The sequence below is a fragment of the Rosa rugosa genome, chromosome 1 (assembly GCF_958449725.1).
Source record: "Rosa rugosa chromosome 1, drRosRugo1.1, whole genome shotgun sequence".
Classification (NCBI taxonomy): Eukaryota; Viridiplantae; Streptophyta; class Magnoliopsida; order Rosales; family Rosaceae; genus Rosa; species Rosa rugosa.
The window spans coordinates 4575188-4595500 of NC_084820.1; the positions used below are offsets into that span (position 1 = coordinate 4575188).

The 20313-nt window shown below is 36.7% G+C and overlaps 2 protein-coding genes across 3 annotated transcripts; one reads left to right on the top strand and one right to left on the bottom strand.

Moving 5' to 3' along the window:
* Positions 1–2640: 2640 nt before the first annotated feature.
* On the bottom strand, positions 2641–6648 carry LOC133711691 (transcription factor bHLH68). 2 transcript variants are annotated; one of them, XM_062137794.1, is made up of 9 exons: positions 6092–6648; positions 5455–5830; positions 4937–5014; positions 4607–4672; positions 4327–4392; positions 3978–4043; positions 3782–3826; positions 3523–3570; positions 2641–3208 (listed from the first exon to the last, which is right to left on the bottom strand). In XM_062137794.1, the coding sequence occupies exons 1-9, from the start codon at positions 6367–6369 to the stop codon at positions 3071–3073; spliced, it is 1161 nt and encodes a 386-aa protein (XP_061993778.1). In that variant the 5' UTR covers positions 6370–6648; the 3' UTR covers positions 2641–3070. The 2 variants fall into 2 exon arrangements, with proteins under 2 accessions (XP_061993778.1, XP_061993782.1); XM_062137798.1 differs by having other exon boundaries at positions 5455–5827; positions 6092–6645.
* Positions 6649–15420: 8772 nt separating this feature from the next.
* LOC133727022 (NADPH:adrenodoxin oxidoreductase, mitochondrial) lies at positions 15421–19694 on the top strand. Its single transcript, XM_062154649.1, has 13 exons — positions 15421–15590; positions 15680–15784; positions 15966–16079; positions 16173–16226; positions 16523–16639; positions 17339–17448; positions 17544–17617; positions 17750–17811; positions 17933–18131; positions 18363–18423; positions 18576–18643; positions 19008–19153; positions 19265–19694. The coding sequence occupies exons 1-13, from the start codon at positions 15474–15476 to the stop codon at positions 19490–19492; spliced, it is 1455 nt and encodes a 484-aa protein (XP_062010633.1). The 5' UTR covers positions 15421–15473; the 3' UTR covers positions 19493–19694.
* Positions 19695–20313: the final 619 nt, after the last annotated feature.

Below are 20313 nucleotides of genomic sequence, written 5' to 3' on the forward strand. Positions count from 1 at the left end.
ATAGAACTTTCAATCTCCGAAATGGGAACTAACCTCCTTAAATTTAGACAAATAAAACTTTGATTAAAGAAAAACAAATGAAAAGATTACATCAATTCAAAACATCTATTGGCCTCCCCCCTCCCTAAAAAAATATGGATATTAATACTCGATTTCTATGCTGTACACTCAATTGATCAGGGCACCCAGATAATGCTCTGGGCACCCATCTCTTCCCACATGGCATTCATCGACGGAGAACCTCTTCTGCACAACTGAGGTCAGCTCCCTAATCCTCCTTCCCTTCTCTCCGAGCACATTTTGAGTTCGAGTAGCCCTGATTACCTCTCGCTTCTTGCTCATCTAGGTCGCCATTTTCGAGATTGGGAAGCTGCAGATACGAGATCTGATAAATATGGTGGCAGGAGCTCTGCAAACCCTAGCTTTGCTTTGGTAGCAGCACGTTTGGCGGCACCTGCTTCTTCCTCAAGAACGACGACAACCGGAGCGAGCTAGGCTCAGGCGACATCGGGAAAGCTGGGGCCGGATTCGTGCCATGAATTTCCAGCGTTTCCTCCACCGTCGACGGAATGGAGGCGATATGAGAGAGAGCGACTTCTGGCGTGCTGGAGATAGATAGAGGAGAGAGACTTCTGACGAGAGAGAGAAAGAGAGAGAGAGAGAGAGAGAGAGAGAGAGAGAGAGAGAGAGAGAGACTTCCAGCGAGAGAGAAGAGAGAGGAGAGAGAGCGGGGGGAGAGATAAGAGATGAGTGGCATAAATTATAATATATTATGTAGGATGAGGGTAAACTTGTCTTTTTAGGTTAAATTTGGTAGTTGGGAATAAAAATCTGTTGCTGGGGTAAGTAGGATAATTTTGTTCAATTTTGGGGCTTTGCGTCAAGGACCCTTTCAGATTTGCACAGCCCTTTTATACTGCTCCTTGAGTCCTCTTTCATTCCTTTTTGGTTTGAGACTCCTTGAATTGTAGAGAAATGCAACTTCTTGATTCTCTATTTGATTTAGGATTCTCCACACTTTGTCCAGTGAGAATTTGCCATGTCATCATCAATATTTCTGTGAATATCTCCATAATTTGCTGCGATATCTCCATGAATTGGGCTCCTCGATCCATCAAGGTCTTCTGCTTGGCCAGGTTTTCAAGTTTTTCCTTATTTGTGAATCTTTCCTCAATATTATCTTCTTTTTGTATATTTGCTCTGAAAAAACTAATAAACTATAAGGAGACAATAGAATAAACTAACAAAGATTAATACAGGGATTAACCATATACACGTCGCATAAAATGCTCCTATCAATCTCTCATTCTCAGCTGCACTCGAGCCTGAACACCGCCCGGAGCTTCACTTTCACCGAAAAATGTTTAGATCTTGAAGCAAAGCAGAGTCGACATGGAAACTACTCATCCCAAAGAGTCTGAGACATAAGCAAGCACCCAATTGAGCACGGATCAAACTGAATCAAATTTAGCAAAAGAATCAGATCAGCATGGATCAAATTCTGAAGTGGAGGATTTACAGATAAAGTCGTCTTTGAATTTGTGAACTGAACCAAGCCCTCGTCACGGTCTCCTCCTTCAGTCAAAACCCGCCTCGCCTTCGCCGTCTCAAAGCAACAATAACACCACTACCACCAGAGTAAAGACCACCCAAACAACTCTATCTCCTCCGCCGCCACTGTCGATTCCATTGCCTCCCTCGGTGACTATCCCAACTGGTGTTGGAGGAGGAGAAAGCGAAAGTGAAACGGCGTCGTCGCTTTCGGAGTCAAACGAGGTTGAGGAAGTGTAGATTTTGGGTGTTTCGATTTTGTGTTTGGGTTTGGGTTTAGGTTTGGGTTTGGGTTTGGGATTGAGATTGGGTTGTGCAGGGTATAGTTTGGGTTTGGGATTGGGTTGTGCAGGGTATAGTTTGGGAATTGGGATTGAATTGTGGAGCTAGAGCTAGGATCTCATCTTCAGCAAAATCAGAGGAAGAAGAATATGGAGTACAAAAAGGTAGTTTGGACATTTCATCCAAAATGAAGGTCAAAATCTGAAAAGTGGGCCTTCATGTCATAGCCAAGTCAGCTTGTGACGTCATATTTGGAGCTAATTTTGAAATTTGAACTCGGGTGATGAAAATTAAAACTGCAGTGACCAACGTGATTAAAAAAAATATCAGGGACTGAAATGAAGATCAACCCAAAGTTGAAGGAGGCAAACTGAATTTATTATTGTTGATCGAATTGACTAGGGATCACCTGTTGGGATAAATGGGTTATTTTTGTACCATAAAAATTAAATATTCTTGGAATGCCTTGCCCTTGGCCAAACCCTAGAATAGATTGTACACCAAATAATGCGCATGGAGTCATATCAATATATTCTTGAAAATTTTTTGTGTGTCTATCATCCTATCTCAATTAATGCATTTGGTTCTGTAATTTCAGTTTGATCGAGAGGAAAAAATGAAGAAGAAAGAGTTCTGAACAATTATAAGAACGTTTGATTAATTCTCTGAATTAATATCGAAGCTCTACGGGGATCTTCCTTGTAATTCATATTTGTTGCACTCTTACAATTCTAAATGTTATAAGAAAAATATATGAATGACGTGACATTATAACTAACGATAAATAAAATAATAAAAATGATCATAGAAATCACGAAAGAGAACACATATTAATAAAAGTTGAGTATGTAGTGCTCAACACGATTCAAATTGATCCATGCTGCTCTGTGATCAACAATATTTGAAATGATCACTACTCGACTACTAATTAATACTGAATATACATGCATTGAAGCAAAGATAGAAGGTAGATAATTAAAACTTAATTAATTAGGGAGTTTAACAACTTCCTAGTCCCAAATTAAAAGCAAGCTAGCGCAGCTAGCACACAAGCATATATGCATAAAATTAATAGATATTGTATAGCATCATGAGCAATCAGCCTTTGGGTTTTAGCAGAGTGACTGCTCATGATGTTATATCATTAACTTCCATGAAGCTCCATCTATTCGAACGATCTCTTGAATATTTGTGTATACGTGCGTGTGTGCTGCTTATGCCACCCCTTCCACATTGTTTACTGGAAACCTCCGCCGAGAGCTGCCGGAGCCCAATAATCTGCTCCGTTGTCGCTCCCAACTTGCAGGGTACAAGAAACCGGAACCAAACACAAGCCCCTACTCCTGAGGTCCTTCTTTGGCTCTTCATAAGCATCCTAACAAAGTTTAAACCCAAAAGATAAAGGAGCTTAATTAATTATAAGTCCATTGACCAATCAATGAAACGTTATGTAGCAAGGAAAATGTTCTTCAAGTTGCTAGATATCTCTCCCAGAAGTTCAGCTGTCATACTATACGGATCATATGTCTCTTCTTTCTTCTTTTTATTATTTGCCCGAGTTTACGTTTATTCAAACTAAGCCAGATTCCACCTAATTAATCAACGACTAAGACTGATAATTTATAACAACATTGGTAGTGTGAGTGGCAACATAATAGATCAGACTCATTATAACGAGGATGCATTTACCTGCTCGGAATTAACTCCTTTCCTCTTCATGCAGTTGTCATTCAGCAGCTATATATATAGACAAAACAATGATACAAAAGCATTAGCATTAATCCAATTTCATTCTACTCATCAACATTATGCCCCATGCGTGACTTTCTTTAATTAAAGCTTATCGTATTAATCGTTATGTTTAGGTACACTACTCAATGATCTCTTTACTTGCTTAAGAGGAGCAATAACTTGTAGTATTCTGGGAAGCTAGGAAACGTATAAATACCTGCCCAGGATCTTCAGGAAACATACAGTTCCTCTCCCCATGAACCTAATTAACCGAAGAAAAGTCCAATTGAGGGTTTATTAATCAATATCATTAACCAATTATATAGACTAATGCACGTGCGAGAGAGAGGTGAGTGAGAGAGTGATGGGGATATATGTGGCATTGGAGTGAGTAACTAATATATTTAACTTACTGCAGACTGTTGCTGCTGCTGGCGCATGTTTGGTGATCCACTGCCCAAGTAAGGTAAGCTTAGGGCCTGCAAAATCAGCATCCGAGGGGGAAAAAGGAGAAAGAAGAAACAAGGGTATATTTAGAACTTCGATCATCAAAATCTAGAGAGAGAGAGGAGAGACTGAGAGAGTATTGAAACTTGAAACTGAAAGCAACAAATAATTTGAAATGGAACTTTAACGGTGTGTTTGTACTGCTGCCATATATGACTAACAACTCATGGTCATGGTTTGTTCCAGTCTTGGCTTCAAAAATAAAGGAGGGAAGGGGGGGGGGGGGGGGGAGAGAGAGAGAGAGAGAGACGTGACCTCAATTTGATTCTGAAGGAATCTGATATACCCAATAGCCTCTAACAAGACAGAGGCTGTGTCAGTCTGCAAAAGAGAAAAAAAACCACACCACGTCCCTCCAAAGTCATACACTTTCTATGTCTCCATTCTTCTTTAATGCTTAAAGTTAAAAATTAATTAAAAGTACGATATTCGATAGGGGAAATTAAAATGAAAATATATTGAAGTTGAGAAGTTCTTTCATTACGGAGTTTTTCTTATTTTAACTGCTAAGATTAAAATCTGAAGGCTACTTTACCTTTCCAAATGGGGAAACAAGCTGATGAAGAGCTGTAATTCTGTCACCTAATTTCTCCTTCCTCACCTGATCGATCACAAAACACATACAAAGATATAAAATAAGAGGTGAAGGATTCATATGCAGCTTCTTAGCTTGTGGTTAAAATACAGACGTACGAGAGAAAGATAGGTAGACATAGATGGATAAAGAATCAATATGATTGATCAGAAATGGACAATCAAGAAAGACAAGTATTACAATCCTAGCTAGCTTGCACAGATAGCTGCATGTGTGTGTCTGTTTTCGTGTGTGGAAACAGAGAAGAGAGAGAGATGTGGGCGACGTTACCTTGAAGGTAGGTTGGGCTGAAGAAGAAGGTTGAACCCTAGCTTTCTTAACTGCCCCACCAGTTGCACTGCTATTACACTTCACAAGACAAGAAACCAAAAAATTAATTATTGAAAAGGTAGTAAACATAATCAATATATAGAAACCATTAATATTGGATTATATTCTATAACTAGATCAATTAACAAGTTCATACTAATTGATCAAAAAGGTGAAAAGGGAATCTGATTCAATCCATTTCAAAATCAGCATGCTGATCATTGAATCCAGCAATTGGATTTAAGAAGGCCTTCAAATCAAAATATAAATAACAAAGAAACTAAAAGTAAGAAGAAGAAAAAATCCAAAGGACTCTTCATATCTTGATTATAAGCTCACGATCTGTTTGAAGCATCATGCATTTTTAAACTCAAGTTAAATCTGAGAAGAAGCGGAAGAAAGGAATTCTCCAAACCCTAGGAAATCAAGATTCAAGAATATATATCTCGTTTTCTCGACTCTCTCAATCTCTCTCTTACCTCGGAGCTGGCTCGGCTCGGTGGTGGATGCCTCCCCTCCGACTTGTTAGAGAAATCCAACATGTTGCTACCGAAACTCGTCACACACGACGACTTGGGAGATGAGGCTGAGGCAGCAGTGGTGGTTGGCATAATTTGAGACAAAGAGCACAAAGCTGCAGACTGAAAATCTTCATTATTATTCCCATTCCCATGATGTCCGTACACAAAGCTCCCTGGTGGCGAGTTTTCTTGCTTCACATCAACATTAACAGGAGCATTCGGATGAGCTTGACTACTCAATATTTGCTCCTCCCAGTCCTCCAATTTCTTACCTTGATGGAATAATTGTCTCAGACCATTTGCCTTATCATCTTCACCAACCAATCCACCCCTGCTAATTAATAACCACACTCGTTAATGACTTTGATTTCGATTTAATTACGATGAGCCAGTGTCTAAGAATATGAAAAATAAAAAGGCGGAAATCCATGCAGACTGCAAGAAGCAGCGATGCAAAGGCTAGTGTTTGAGAATATATAGAATCTCACATCGAGAATTCTAAGTTTTGTATAGCAATATATGTATGATCAGTGGTGCGTGCATGCGCGTGTGTTGTGAGAGAAAGAGCTAGCTAAAGAGGAGAAAGAGTAATTACAGGAGGAGTTGGTTCCAAGACTCTGGAAGCTCCTGGTTCTGGTTCTGGTTATTGTTGTCATGCCAAGAAGGAATAAAGGGAAGTGAAGAAGAGGAGGAACTAGTAGGTTGAAACTGTGGAATGAAAAAACTAGGGTGATGAGGAGAAGGCAAGAAAGGAGAAGATGAAGGTTGGTTCGTTGTTGGCGCCCTCATGCTATTGATGTTCCACCAGTTAGGGTTTCCAGCCGCCATCATTTGTTGCACCGGTGAGCTCTGCAAAACATGACCTCTATTCATGCCTTTGTCTTCTGAACTTAGCTTAGCTTTCCTTTCCCCTTTGTGTGGTTTTCTTTTTTGTTTTGCTGAAGCTCCCAAAATAAGTCTCTGTAGAAACTTTGAGAGGTACCAACACTGGGTTAAGTACTAACCAACTAGGTACGGGAAAACCCAGGTCCTGTTTTTAAGAGAGAATTTGAATAATCATGGAGTTTTGAGAAACCCACCTCTCTCTCTCTCTCTCTCTCTCTCTCCCCCTCCCTTTTCTTTATTACTCTGATCTGCTTTTTTCCTTTCTTCCCCTTCTTTTGTGTTTTTCTTTTCTTTCTTTGCTTTTTCATCTACTTTTGCTTTATCTCAAAGTGGGACAGAAAAGGTGGTAGCAATTCCAATTAATTAAGTAAACGAAAAATATATTGGGTCTTACTAGCGTGACTCTGAGTTTACATTATCTCCATCCCATCACCCCACCTGGCATTACATGGTAGAGAACTTACACAAGTATCAGAACAACAGTCTCGGTAACTTGCTAGTTCTTGGTCAATTGTGATGCATATTAAGGGGGTTCGAAATTCTTTTTCTTTTTTACTTTGAGAGAAAGAAATTTCATGCATCACTTATGAACAATAAGAACGATTATAATAGCTTATCGATGCATCATGCCAAAAAAAATCAATGAGTAAATTGTAAGTTTTGACGCAAATTGCTAATTTAGAAAAATTCGAACTTTATATGTTTGTTGTGAAAAAAATAATAAATGAAAAATGAAATTAAATTTTCATCGTGCAAATAATTCGAAAACATAATAAATCAACATTTTAATAAACCTGGATTATTGTTAAAAATTCAACGTTAATTCATCATTCTAATAAAAAGATAGTGACCCTCCTTAAACCCTAATTCATCATTCTCAGGCTACCCAATAAGGAAAGATAAAACGTCTAAGAATTATAAATTAGGTGGAAATGAGTTTAACTTGTAAGAGATGGTCAAATAATTAAGTGACTTAATTGATCTACTAAACTACGAGAAATGATCGATGAGTATTAATTAGTCATTATTGCATGTTGAGTCATTTATAATTGAGAGGTGGCCACCTTATTCTGAGTCATGACTACTGCAAGCTTAAGCTTCATGTTTAATTTCGTGATCGTCATGCATGGTTTGATTTTGGTTCCTTGTTGATTCTGTCCTTAATATTGATTGAATTTGATTTCCTGCAACATTAGGTTATGATATGGAATTTGAGAACTAGTACGTACATATGTAACCCTAGCTAAACTAGTTTTATTACCTAAATAATTAGAAAACGAGGTTATTTAAACGACTCTGAAGTCTAACAGTGGGGTAGGATAGAGGATATAGCTAGCTACATACACTTAAAAAAAAATTGTTTTGATTGAAATTTACAAACTAAATAATTTTAATAACAAAGAATGACGATTACGAAATTGATAGTGAGGATCATCAAAATATGAACATTGGCATTACTAGATTTGTTGTCACCTACAGAGACTATTAGTGGATGATGTATGTGTGGTAACCGTATCTGCTTGTAAGCTTGCTGTAACTGTCTGTCTAATTATTTAAGAAATGGAGAAGAATGTGGTAAATGTAAGGAAGATGACCCGTGAGAGTATGGAATAGAAATGGAGGTGACCGACATTGAACAGTGTTACACTTTTCGAGAGGTCAATATCTAGGGTTTGGAGATCCCTAATCTCAGGTCTCCAAGAGAATGATTACAGTTTCCCAGAGACTAGTCAAGATTGGATTCACTCCCGTATTGATAAAATGGCCTCCCTATCTGTATTGGCACCCAAATGAGGAGCTTAATGTTAGAACTTAAAACTTAGCAGATCGAAAGTCAGAAACTATGAATTCCATATGTATTTCCATGTCTAGCGCGAGTCTAGCTACCTACTGCCATCTTTGAAATAGAATTCTAAAAGCTACTTCGAATGGACAATTGTTCTAATCCATAATCATATTATAATTGTTCTTGTTCTTGCTCGTAATCATATCTTGAATTGAAACAAAGAAATTTGAATTTTTTTTCTTAAAAAACAGAGAATATTTCATATTTTTATTGATAACTTGGAAGTGTGATATTGTATTGTCTCACTAATCCAAACAAATCAGAGACAGATAAACTTGACATCTTTGAATATATATATTAAGTAATACATCATCAATCACAAGTAAAAATTAGTCGTTCAAATCGTGAAATAAGATATTTGTAAGAATAAAAATAGATCAAAGATCGTTGGCGTTATTAATTATGTACTCACGTCGTCATAGTACTTCACTTCAACATGTCTTATTCTTATCCATAATTTTATTTTCAAACGAACTAGATCACTGTGAAGTCAAGCCCATCTATATTAATATGTCCTAATATGAAGTGGGTGACTCGATCTTATAATATTTGTAATGAAACCTTCATTTTTTTTTTCTCTTTTCTTTTGATAAAACTCGAAACCCTACTTGGTGAAACTCATTAGATCTCTAGCTCTAGGGTTGGGAAGTGGCCGCTGATCAAAAACCCGAGGCCGACGCCTACTACTTCGTTTGTAATTCCTCTAACATTCTCAATATAGATCAAATTAAATGAGATCAAGGTAGCAAGCATAAAGAAACATTAAAATTATTCTCCTCGACTATTACTCCCACGACATAACATTCCCTTAAGCCGCATTTTGATGCAAGAAACAAACAAAGAAACAAATACCCTTAAATCTCGAGCTCAAATGTCTTGCCTTAGGAACATAACCCTTATTGTTTTGGGCATATTAAGGGGTTACTAAAACTAACTAGCAGCCATGGTGTTGTCTGGTCCGTACTGCCAAAATATTTGTCGGGGGCGCCATGTCTTTTCCAGCACACCCCCACTTCTCTCACTTCCCATTTTTATTTTCTTCTTCTTTGGCTCTCTCCCATGTCCAACGATAAAACAAACAAGGAATAACACGTCTCCCTTTTGTCTTCACCTTCCTTCCCATATATTCTTCTCTCTCTAACTCTAACAATGTGCTTTTGGGTTTTTCTATATAGCTAGGGTTTAGGGTTAGAGTGTACGTATATGTCTAGTGAAAGGGTACCTATGTTTAGTGAGGCTAATGGCACCCATGCCTATAATGCAAGTGAGGTTAATGGTACCTCCTCAAGCGAGTGTAAGCACATCGAAAGATGTTATATGCTTTTCCAATCCTATGAGAACTAACTCATGAATTTTCTTCCAAAAATAAAAAATTTGTCTAAGACGGTGAGATTTCACCTAAAATTGTGGACTATAACACAATTTTTTTAGCTAAAATTACAGGTTCTCAATCGGACATTTTTTTTATGATTTTCCAAAGTCTAAAAACCAAGAAAATCATAAGAAAAATAGAAAGTTCAATATCCTTGAATACCGTCACTTGCAACATGTCCTTAAAATCATCTTTTATCAATGGTCAAGATTATGAAATGGAAAAATTTCAATAAAATAGAGGGTTGACAAGATTTGACTTGTTTTAAAATACCACGAGTGCCAAACCGGCCATATTAACACTATAATTATTAGAATTAAAATATTCTTAATTAGTTATTTTGATGTGGCTTTCAGTATCTCAGTTGGAATGCTTAAATTAGAAACAACCTGGAAATTCTGTTTTCCAGATACATGCTAAATGCAAAGTTCCACCAAACGAATTAGTACATCGACTTCATATTGGCAAATACAATCAAATAGGACAATTTTTCTCCATTGCATCAAACACATGCTTCTGTATATACCCATCATCATGACCTATAAGTTCTTTTGTCTCGTATTTTTGGCATATACATGTAGACAATATAACTGAATAGATGGTGCATGCATGTTTTTTGATATCATTATCGAGATTAATTTAATTTGTTAAATGAAATTAACAATTGCTAATAAAATCATCGACATTTTTGAAACTTGGCATGTCGTTTCCTAGAGCTTCGAATATTACCTCATAAAAGGGTGTGTTCTTTTGTTTCATCTTGCTCATGCTTGATCATTGGATTCCTCATCACACATGCTCTTTAACTCCCTTAAAATCTATCCATTATTCCTATCTAGGATCCCTAGACAACTTGATTAACCATCCTCAATATAATAAGCTTGTTGTAGGGTAAGCCATGACTCAAATAACCCTGGTTTAGTTCTACTCTTATTTAAATGACCAACTTTAACCAAAAGGGAATGCCATTAGGTATGCAAATCCCCCATCTATGACAACTGAAGACAGCAAGAAATAATAAAACTTCTTTATGTTTACAAAGAACAGAAATTTCTCGTGCTCTTCGATATGAACCCACTAGCATTGCTTTCTCTTCATCTAATAATTTTCTCTAATACCAACTGTTCTACCGAAATATATGCTTGATTCGTTGCCTCTAAAACCATTACACAATATAAATAACGTAACATTATTATTATTATTATATTATCACGCTGATGTTACTGAAACTTAATACGTATATATGCATATATAATTTTCAATTCCAACTTACCCCTTCTACTTGAATGGCTAGTTCATGATGTTCATATATATATATATATGCCTGGCTAGTTCATCATGTATGATTGATTAGCAAGGTTCATAAACGTATTAATCTCTTCCCCCGGCCATAACCTATAGGAGTGGCGATATGTTGTACCCAACAAATGTAGGAGAAAATGATGTTTACTCACTTTGCGTGCACGCATTTCGAAGTATATATTCAATCAATACTTATCCTAACATGGTTTTCTTTTATTGTGTGCACCAATCATTCCTACAGTTTACCATTCTCTTATGATGTAATTATCTTTTACTTATATGTTTGTATGAAAGCATTTATAGCGTTAATTAATATATGTTATGACATTTTTCAGATATTGACACATTAGGTTACAAGTTAATTCTTCGTATTGTTGTCGCTAGATTTAGATAACTTTTTATGTGTTGATTTTGTGTATACATGTAAGGTTGCATAGTTATCAATCTCATGATATTTTTTATATAATTTACAATACCATGAACTCAAAACGGTGATATTCAACTAAAACAATATTGATCTAAACACCGAGAAATAAATCAAGCATCTTCTTTTCTCATCCTAGAACTAGTAAACTGTATACGCAGGTATACTTCATCTTCGAGAACATAGTAATTAGTTGTATCAGTCCAAATGAGAACACATAGTAATTGATGTATGTGTGCAAACTTGCATAGATAAGTACGAATGATGCAGCTTCATTACTAGCAAACCAATTGTATAAATATGTAGATCGAAGTCGCTTTCGAAAAGAAGTGTATAAGTAAGTAGCAAATTTAATAATCATGTAAAATATTACTAAAGGAATAATCTTGGCAGACAAGCAAAAGGACCATATCTCAGTAGATTATAAACAAATCTTCAATCATTCTCATTAGGAAATAGGAAATAAATACTCAGATTTCATCTTGCCCTTGTTAATATAGCTATAGAACTGATCCCAATAATCTTCATACCGTTCCTTTTCCAATTCAATATCATATACTTTTGTCTTTCTATATGTATTGAATAATGCCCACTTTCTAGGTTTTTTGCCCCACTCTAACACTTTTACATATGTATAATAGTCTTGGATTTGTTAATTGATTTAGGGGGAATTATTTCAAGGATAGCTTTTGCTAGTTTCTATGCATGTGTTAAAGCCAATGTGCTTATTGCTTAAAGAGAATAAATGTCAAATGAGAGAGAACTAAAAAAAAAAGTTTAACTTGCTTTAGTTTGTTACAATCAGTCTTTTCTTTGAAACCAGGACAAGGATGGTAAGGCCAAAGTCTAATCCCAACTATTACAGAACGTACTTAAGAGTATCGAGTAAGTGATGAGATCAAACTTCATCTCTACAGTACTCGATGCCAAATGGGCAAGGCGTTTCCTTTATTTCTCCGGAAACAAAAACTAAGGGACAAGCTGTCGAGCTTTGAAGGACTTATTATCGTTTTCTAATGTAGTCTTCTAGCTCTTATCTTATACAGGGGTAAAAATTCTTTAAGCTTCTGCATAATCAGTAACTAAAATTGTTTATATTCGAGTCCGGGCCGTGGTTTCAAAGTCATTTCTGAGAAATAAAGAGAGAAAGATATGGCCATATGAGATCGACTTAAGAACTGCTTATCTTTTGAGTTCAGCTACTTTGGCTTATAGCCTGCTCGTCACTTAGTCAGCATGACGTCTGCCCTAGATCATTAACCATGTAAATGGAAGTAGCTCACGTGCTTTGATCACGTGCCCGACTGTAGCCAACCGCAAACCAAACTGTATGCCCATGATCCAGTCCTCAGCACAAGAAGACGAACCAGAGAACTGAGATGGACCAGTGGGCGGTTCACATGGTGCCGCACGTATAAAGAAAGAGGTTATGCAGAAAAAAAAAAAAAAAAAAAAAAAAAAAAAAAGCCTAATTATTCATAACCCAATCACATGGCAACTTGGAGTCTACTATTCTAGTAGCACCTTTATGTTTGGACATGGCAAACCTTTCCATTTTGTAAAATTAGTTTGTGAACTCCAAGCGAAGAGGTAGGAAGTATCAACAAACAATCAATGTTGAACAATTCTTAGGTTCACCCCTAGGGTGAATGAGCATATTCACCCCCATTGTCGATTAACATACTTTTATTTAATAAATTTATAATCTAACGGTCCATATCTTAAATTAGCCTTTAAAGATCATCTCTGTAAAAAATCAATCGAATCAGAAATCGTTTAATTATCTAATTGAATCAAACAAATGGATGGTTCTAACAACACTTACTACTATTATGATGAACCGTCCATGTATTTCATAAAAATGAATAACTGAAAGGTCTTCAATTTGATTTGATTTTTTACAAAGGTAATCTTTGTATTACGTTATATAAAATGAATGGTTGGATTAGAAAATTATAAATTTATTATGCGTTAATCGACAATGGGGGTGAATATGCTCATTCACTCTAGGAGTGAACCTAAGAATTGTTCATCAATGTTTAGGTTAACTCGAGTGATAATTAATGAGAGTGTGAGACAATATGGTTAATTTTTTTATTATTATCTTTTAAATATTTTAGAAAATAAATTTTTTACTATGTTCAATCAAGCAAACAACTAATAATCATAATAAATTTACATAGAGATTCTCTTCTACGGTGAACTAATCACATAAGATTCATCATATGTAATATGACAATCTTTAATATAATTACATGAGACATTTTATTCATTGTCTCAGTAAAATGTTTACCAAAATTGAATTTAGATATGTATCTCGTTCTGATTAAGAAAAGAAAAGGATAATATAACTATATATTGTTTTTTTTTTTTTTTTTTCCGAGAAGATTAAGGTATAGTTGTGAATCTCGTTTTATTTTGTTTTTTAATAGTGGGTCCACTGTCCGTAGGAGTTGTATATGAGCAGCATTCTTCTTCTTTGGGCTTTTTATCTCTGAAAGCGACTTAAAGTTTTGGACCGTATTGTTGCTAGTGGAGAGGGCCCAACCAAAGGCCCACTACCAGCCCTTTGTCCCCTTGCCATACTGCCAAAACTGACCCTGGATGCCGACCTTCAACAACAACTCCCTTTTCCCTTTCATTTTTTAATGTCTTTTTCTTCCGTAACTAACATAAAAAAAAAAACCAACCTGACCCTACGCCTATAATGGAAATTTTCTTTTTATTGTTTCTATTATTAGGTCCTCGTTAAGAGAAATTCTAAAAATCTATCCAATAAGAAACGAAATTCCTCAAAAAAAAAAAAAAAAAAAAGGCGAAATGTGACGCCTCTATATACATTTTACTATCTAACCATTTTGTTCGTTTCCCAAAAAAAAAAAAAAAATAAGTCATTGTTTGTTTACTCATGTAATATGAAATATTTGAATTATACATATTACAGACATATGATAGGTAATTTCACAACAATTATACAATTAGAGAAACAATCAAAACAACCATGAAACTAGGAGAGTCTGGAAATTCTCCAATTTCCCATTAAATTAACTTAGCTGGGGGGGGGGGTTCAATTTTGTAGGTTATATTTATATTCCCTAGATAAGAGGAAAAAATTTGAATATTGTAAATTAATGTGGAGCAATTTATTATGACGTCACATATACATCATATGTGACATCTTGTTGAAGAGCAGATGGAATTGTTTGACACATGTTGACTCAGTGGGCCATGAGACCATGTAGTTTTCTTGTGATGGGCCATGAGGTTGGTGGTGGAGTCAAACATATAATTATGGATATTTGGCTAGTATAATGTGCACTAATCATCAGTGCTTCAAAAAGTGGGTTAAGACTTAAGAGCACTAGGATATTCCTATTTGAATATCAACTTTGTTGTTATCCGATGTGTTTTATGTGTTGCATTAACAGAGGTCTTCATTCTTGGACGGCAGTATACTATATTCTTATTAAGGAAAATGTTTATCACTATGAAAATGTGTTGTGTGTATTTTTTAAATTCTTCCTACTTTGGCTATTCAAGCTCTACTTGATGACATTTTCGGTATAGCCAGGACTAGAAAAGTCTGTAATAGCCATAATGGCTAGAAAGATTTCTTTGTTCTTCTTTTGCTAGGTTTTTTTTTTTCCTCTATCGCTAAAAGTTAAAAAATAACACAAGGTCTTCTTCTTTCTTAAGACTAACCAACCATTTCTCTACCATGTGCATATTGCCTTACCACAATGTGAGTAGAAGAGAACACTAAATTCTAACGTATTAGGCGGGCTGGGTCACATTCGACCCTAACATGAATCCACCCCTATTTGTAGGGTCGAGCAATTCTCAACCTCAATATGTCGCTAACGTAAATCCGGTCCAATCCTACATTAAAATCGTTGGTCGAGGAGAGATGAGATATCTCTTGCTGAGATAATTTGCAAAGTACAACTTAAATTTGAGACAACTATAGCTTGATTAGTATTGGGCTCGGGCTTCAACTGGATTTTAAACAGATTGGGTTTAGCATCTCTGCTCCTTTTGCAAATTTACCCGACCCGGCCCAAGTCGCAGCCCTATAGTATTTTTCAGTAGCTTTTAACACAGTCGTCGATCAATTTCATCTTCTTCGAAAAAAAAAAAGAAGAAAAAAAATGGCGGTTATTCAATTGAGGACATGGTTATCCAGAACCTTGTCAACCGCCGCTTCTCGTCCTCTCCGCGTCTGCGTCGTCGGAAGTGGACCCGCCGGCTTCTACACGGCGGAGAAGGTAAAAGCCTTCTTATTGTTTCCGTTTCTCTTTCTGCGATTGAAGATTTGGAATTTGATGGTTGTGTTTTGAATTGAACTGAAAACTAGATGCTGAAGGCGCACCAGGAAGCTGAAGTTGACATCATTGACCGATTGCCGACGCCTTTCGGATTAGTCCGCTCCGGCGTAGCACCGGACCATCCTGAAACCAAGGTGATCATATCGTTCCCCCAATTTCATTGCAGTTTAGTAGTTTTTGTTGAGCTAAATGAGATTGTGAGGCATTCTGTAAGTGTGCGTTGAAACTATTTTGTGGAGGATCTTAAGAGTTTCGGCTTGCGAAAATGAACCTCTTATTTTTTTGAGCTTATTGTGATCAGAAAACTTGCAACAGATTGTGGTGAACCAGTTTACGAGGGTTGCGCAACACGAACGCTGCTCATTCTTTGGAAATGTCACTCTTGGATCGTCTGTCACACTTCCCGAGCTCCGCGAGCTGTATGATGTGGTGAGGTTCTATCTCAATAGGTGTTAAGAATGTTTGCAGCTTCACTCTGGATATGGTTTTTTGTTTGACCGATATCTTTGTGCAATTGAGCAGGTTGTGCTTGCATATGGTGCTGAAAGTGATAGAGTTCTTGGTATCCCAGGAGAAGTATGTATTGCTTGATTTGCTTTTATTTTATGGCGCTCTTTGTTCTATAGACTGGATAAAATGTAAATGCCGAATGGATATGGGGACTAAACTTAGAGGGTGGGTGTCAAATGGGAATATCTCTTATTGTACAGGAGGGCTGAGATAAGATCAAGCCTTCATTATGGTTCAGGAAGATTTGGGATTTTCCTCTTTTAGGGTAGGGTGGGATTATAGTAACTAAACCATTATTGATGATTATCCTTTCTAAATTGACTTATATTGTTATTGAAAATTCTGTTTGTATATCTTTCTAGGATTTGAGTGGCATATATTCAGCTAGAGAATTTGTGTGGTGGTATAATGGGCATCCGGATTCCAGATACCTTAATCCTGACTTGAAGAGTTCGGATACAGCTGTAATTCTTGGCCAGGTATCTTCATACTTTATTTAGGAAATGAGGTCAGAAATAGGATCAATTGTGTAATTAGTTACTGGCATGAGTAAGGTGGTTACTGCAAAAACTTTAAAATTCTTGCTACAGCACATGCAACTATCTGAAGCTCAGTCCAAACTTGCTACTTCTTCCTATCACTGGGCATTCTTTATGATTACTTCTTTAACCTTATTTTGAGGGAAAAAAAAAAAATTACCCCAAAAATTAAAAATATGTAGATGTTTTACTGTAGTTTTTGTTTCATCTTCTATGTTTGAGAGGTATTTAAGACTTCTCTTATAAAGACATTACTTAGTTGAAAAACAGACAAGAGATAAGCTAGGAGTTGTAATTAGATAGAGCATGGTGCTTATTAAGGGCATCAAAGAACAGGGTAGTGGGAGCCAATAAAGGTGCAAACTAGGTGACTAGGTTTCGGGACATGAGGCTGCTTTGTCACCAAAAACAAACGATGGTCCTCAATAAATTGGTTTATCATGTAGTGAGAATCAAAAGTGAACTATGACTTGAAGTGAACAGTAACTTGACACTGCTTGAGTACAGTTTGGGTAGTTTGAAGAAAATGTTCGGGTACTCAGCATATGTGAAACTTATTACCGTTTAGGGGACATGTTAAAACATATAGCTTTTCACTACAGAGTTTTATCCCTATTAAACAGTTCCTTTTGCTTCCAGGGAAATGTAGCTCTTGATGTTGCACGCATTCTCTTACGACCAACAACAGAATTGGCCACGACTGATATTGCCAGCCATGCTTTGTCAGCTCTTGAGAAGAGCTCTATAAGGTTTTCTATCCCATACTTTTAGAATTATCAGTTACGTTCAATGGCTACTTTATTTTATCTAGGTTTCATGTTTAGTGATATCAATTTCATGTCAGGAAAGTATATTTGGTTGGAAGGCGGGGTCCGGCACAAGCAGCTTGTACTGCTAAAGAGCTGCGTGAAATTCTTGGTGATTGTCAAACTTCTCGTCCTTCTATTGCTACGTGCAGTATATGATTTGAAATTTAGTCATAGATTGTTCTCCAAAGGAGAACAATATACATTTGACTAACAGAGAATGGGTGTTGCTTTTGTTTCTCAGGTATAAAAGATCTGCATGTTCACATAAAGGAAGCTGATCTACTGAAAACCCAAGCAGATGAAGTATGCTTACCTTTCTTTTCTCGTTCTCTCTCTCAATATGGGTGATAAAGTAATTCCCTTTTATCTTTAGTAATATTTCATTCCATTGGTGTTTTGTGGCTTGTTGCTGTCATTTGGTAAGGAAGAGATGAAGAATAATCGAATTCGGAAAAGGGTTTATGAGTTGCTGTCTAAGGCTGCTACATCTAGACCTTCGCACCCCAGTTCAGATCAACGTGAACTCCACTTTGTTTTCTTTCGGAAGCCAGATAAGTTTTTAGAATCTGATGAGAGAACTGGCCATGTTTCTGGTGTCAGACTTGAGAAGACAAAGCTCATAGGTAAATGTTTCCTTCATAAGAGTAGTGATGTAAAATTTGTCATATATTCGTCAATGCAATAAACACAGCACTGAGTCACTGGACCATAGATTCGTTTTGGTACCATAGTAAAACAGAAGAGTTCAAACATCAAGTTACTGTGAAAGCTGTTAATAACATTAGTAAATGATCTACACGATTGGTCATCCAAGTGATAATGATAAATTTGCTTCCTTCAATTTAAAACTGTAGGTGTGGACCCTGGAGAACAAATGGCTGTGGGTACGGGACAATTTGAAGATCTTGGATGCGGGTATTACTCTTTTAAAATTCAAGCTGTCAATTTCCTACCGCTTGACATATGTGCAATGGCATATGATGAAGCCGTAAAGTCAGGTGTGTGTGTGTGTGTGTGTGATGAATCATGATGAGGTACTGACAACTGTGTATTTCTTTGCTCTGTAGAATCGTTTTAAAGAGCATTGGTTACAAATCAGTACCAGTTAATGGCTTACCCTTTGATGATCGGAAAGGTAAGCATTGGTTATATCTGACCTGGATCTTAGGTGTCCTTCAGAGCTACACTTAAAACATTTATTTTGATGACATCTTCAAGCATTAAGTTCATGATAATATACAAAATCTGAGGAAGATTATTCCCCTAAGATGTATTATGACATACACATATCGTGGGGAGTTCAGTTAATTTGAATGTTTGGAGGCCTGAAAGACCTGTTCCTTAGAAGTTGTGAATCTCAAAAGAACTATTTTTCCTGTGCTCTTGGCTATTACCAAATAAAACTTTTCCCGAAACGAGATGACATGAAAATATATTCGGCTGATCCTATATACATCCATGAGAGAAAGCAAATCTGATCTGATGGCCCTTTTTTGCAGGTGTGGTTCCAAATGTTAGAGGGCGAGTTCTAAGTGATACATCTGGAGATCATACACGGCTAGAGAAGGGATTGTATGTATGTGGATGGTTAAAGCGAGGACCAACTGGGATCATTGCTACAAACCTCTATTGTGCAGAAGAAACTGTAAGTGGTCTTGTACGCTACTTGAATGGAAAGATAGCCGGTTAGGATTTGATTTCATTAGGGTGATTGAGCGCAGCTTTCCTCACTTGAGTTTCCTGATTGACATGGCAGGTTGCAAGTATATCTGAAGACCTTAAGCAAGGCATAGTCACATTCTCATCATCTAGCTCAGGCAGGGAGGGTCTCCTCCAATTGCTGGACAACCGAAATGTAAGAGTTGTACCATTTAATAGATGGGAGGAGATGGACGCACGAGAAAGAGAGCTTGGGAATTTTAAAAACAAGCCCCGGGAAAAATTAGCCACATTGGAGGAGCTTGAGAAAGCAGCAGAGGAGTAATTGAATATAAAAAAGACAACCTATAGAGCTTCGATAGTACATTGTTTGTCAACATAGTGAAGCCAACGATTCCTTAAGAAGGATAGAGCTTTTATTTGTCATTACAATATTTGAACTTCAGGTTCTTTGGTACGTTCTTTATTTCGTTCTTTCATGTGCTTTCATATCTTAAGGAAAAATGGAATCATAGAATTAAAAAATCTGTTTCATGTGTTTGGTCCTTTCCAAGAATAGGACCGAAGTGTGATATGACACAAATTTGTTTTGTCTTTTCAATCGAGTTACCGTTATGCCCGTACTGATGGGCTCTGCTAGGGTTTCCAATAGCCTGAGCCTCGTATCGCTGATCTGATTTTGCTCGCTTGACTGTCAATCATGTCTACAGTCTAGTTTTAGTTGTCCATGGTCTTTCTTGGATGGGAGTGCAGTTGTGTCGCCCGAGTCTTATGCGGCTGCAACGACAACGCCAGCGATTCCAATATATTAACACCTGAGTGAAAGTTCTGTACTTTGCATTCCAGTGAGGTTCCTATTTCATTTTACACTTGAATGCAAAAATATATATAAGAAAGTTCTAGCTGGCTTATGGCCATATATTAACATCTGAGAGTGAAAGTTCTGTACTAAATTGAATGAAAAATTCCAGTAATTTTACCATAGAAATTTTTTTTTTTTTTTGACAACTAATATTGGTCATGAAAAGTTCAGAGAAGACATAATGTTGGATTAGAGATGTCGTAGCAAGTAAACAAAGCTATACCTAAACACTACTACACTAGAATGCTTTGGTCCTTTTCTAGTCCAAATAGGAGAAACACTAA

Coding starts and splice junctions, on each gene's coding strand:
- LOC133711691 (XM_062137794.1), bottom strand. CDS start 6,369: ATGAATAGAGGTCATGTTTTGCAGAGCTCACCGGTGCAACAAATGATG. Junction 4,044..4,326: donor TCCTTCAGAATCAAATTGAG/GTCACGTCTCTC, acceptor CTGATTTTGCAG/GCCCTAAGCTTACCTTACTT. Junction 3,209..3,522: donor AAGGAGTTAATTCCGAGCAG/GTAAATGCATCC, acceptor AAACTTTGTTAG/GATGCTTATGAAGAGCCAAA.
- LOC133727022 (XM_062154649.1), top strand. CDS start 15,474: ATGGCGGTTATTCAATTGAGGACATGGTTATCCAGAACCTTGTCAACC. Junction 17,812..17,932: donor TGAAAACCCAAGCAGATGAA/GTATGCTTACCT, acceptor TCATTTGGTAAG/GAAGAGATGAAGAATAATCG. Junction 18,424..18,575: donor TTTGAAGATCTTGGATGCGG/GTATTACTCTTT, acceptor TTTGCTCTGTAG/AATCGTTTTAAAGAGCATTG.